Raw genomic sequence first — 1,666 nt, forward strand, 5'->3', positions numbered from 1 at the left:
TATATATATATATATATATATATATATATATAAGACTGTGAATTAAAGTTTAAAGAATTGGGTGTGTATTTAGACTGAATAGCGTGTGATAGTTTTGCTGGGTCCTGTAACTGCTGTCACTGAGCATCAATCTGCTGCCCTCTCAAAGATAAAAAATGTTCATTATGGGATGCATAGTTTGTTAGTGATGCAAAGGTTTGAGCTTTGTTTGTGAAATATCCTTTTAATGATACTTACTTTGAGCCGGAAGTATTCCTTTTATTGCTCGTCGGAAGCCGAAAGTGAAAGGGTTGTAGATGACTCAGTCAGTCTGAGGAGTGGCTACACCACCGTTTATAGAGATCTAGGTGTTAGTTAGATTTCCTTTACAGCAGCCATGGAGCTTCTTGTTCTTCTGTCTCTTTGCTTGCTGACTTTTATTGGAAAAACGTTTGGTGATGGTAAGAAAATGTAATGTGTTTTATATTTGTTTTTTAAATTAGAAATATCAGATTTTTTTTTTTTTTTTTTTTTTTTGAAAACTAGGTCTTTCGGCTTTAAATAAGTAATCAGCTTAAACGATGTCATGTCTAGAGTTTCATGTGTGCAGCAGCGGGATGCGCGTGTTTACTACACTAATAGCGGAAGTAAGACGTCATTTTTGCTGCTTATGTTAGAAATGTTTGCGCACAACACCGAATTTAAGCCATTAAAGAATTGCTCCCTTCTGTCCTCCTATTTGTGTTTTTGGACCATGCTTGTAATTCACATGATGCCTTATATTCAGTTAGATTGTTGCATCATCTCTGCAGCTGATAATCTGCAGTGAGGATGTTCCTCTGCGTCTTTAAAGCCACATCTGCTTCTGATGGGAGCGGTAGTGATGCTCAGTGATTACATATTTTATGGCCAAAATATGACTTTTTTATGAGTTTAAATAAATAAGTCATTGTAGTATCACAGGTGTCCGCATTTAACTGCGATATTTTAACGCGTCTTAACAGAGGAAAACTTGTAGGATAAGCACAAATATTGTCTAATCTAACTTCAGTCTTCACATACAAGTGAATCTTGTCCCTATATTATTAAAAGAAGTCAAATATGATTTTAAATTGTAAACGAATATGAAGTAAACATAATTGCACACAGTCTTCTAAGGTGTGTGTCTTGCAGCAGGGCCAGACTGGAAGATATTTTTCAGGCCAGGAGTCAGTCCTGTAACCAGGCCACCCTTGTTACATCACTGACTGATTTCTTAGGTTGTAAAATAAAATAGGGCTGTGATGTATTTTGATATTTGAGGACCCAACTGAAAAAAATAAACAAGCTTTTATTAACCAAAAAGTACGTTTTCATTATATGTTTGAGTTCGCCTTCAGCTTTGCAACACATCCAAACCAAGTAGAGTAACAGACTGAGGGCCGGATCTATCAAAGGTTTGCGTGTATAAAAACGTGAGCTATTTCACTGCGCACGCTAAAAAATGTACAACCTGATCTATCAACAGCGTGCTAAAAGGATTTGGTCTTTAAAACGTGCTAAATAGCGCCTCTTATCCATTTAGTACTTTTTCTGCAATGAATATGCAATATGGGGCGTTTACACGCAAAAGTGCGTCTTGTGGGAGGAGAACATGTAAATATATTAGTTTAGCACTCGCTAAGTGATTTATTAACCCTGAAAGCAA

General features: G+C 36.3%; 1 protein-coding gene across 1 annotated transcript in view; it reads left to right on the plus strand.

Moving 5' to 3' along the window:
* The first annotated feature begins 229 nt into the window (after positions 1 to 229).
* LOC107104480 (CD276 antigen homolog) overlaps positions 230 to 1,666 on the plus strand; it is a 17,734-nt gene continuing 16,297 nt past the window's right edge. Inside the window, exon 1 of the mRNA XM_015404478.1 lies at positions 230 to 440. Within this exon, the coding sequence (XP_015259964.1) occupies positions 377 to 440 (64 nt within the window). The 5' untranslated portion in view covers positions 230 to 376. The remainder of the gene's footprint in view (positions 441 to 1,666) is intronic.

The sequence above is a fragment of the Cyprinodon variegatus genome, unplaced genomic scaffold (assembly GCF_000732505.1).
Source record: "Cyprinodon variegatus isolate N-32 unplaced genomic scaffold, C_variegatus-1.0 Scaffold1759, whole genome shotgun sequence".
NCBI classification, from domain to species: Eukaryota; Metazoa; Chordata; class Actinopteri; order Cyprinodontiformes; family Cyprinodontidae; genus Cyprinodon; species Cyprinodon variegatus.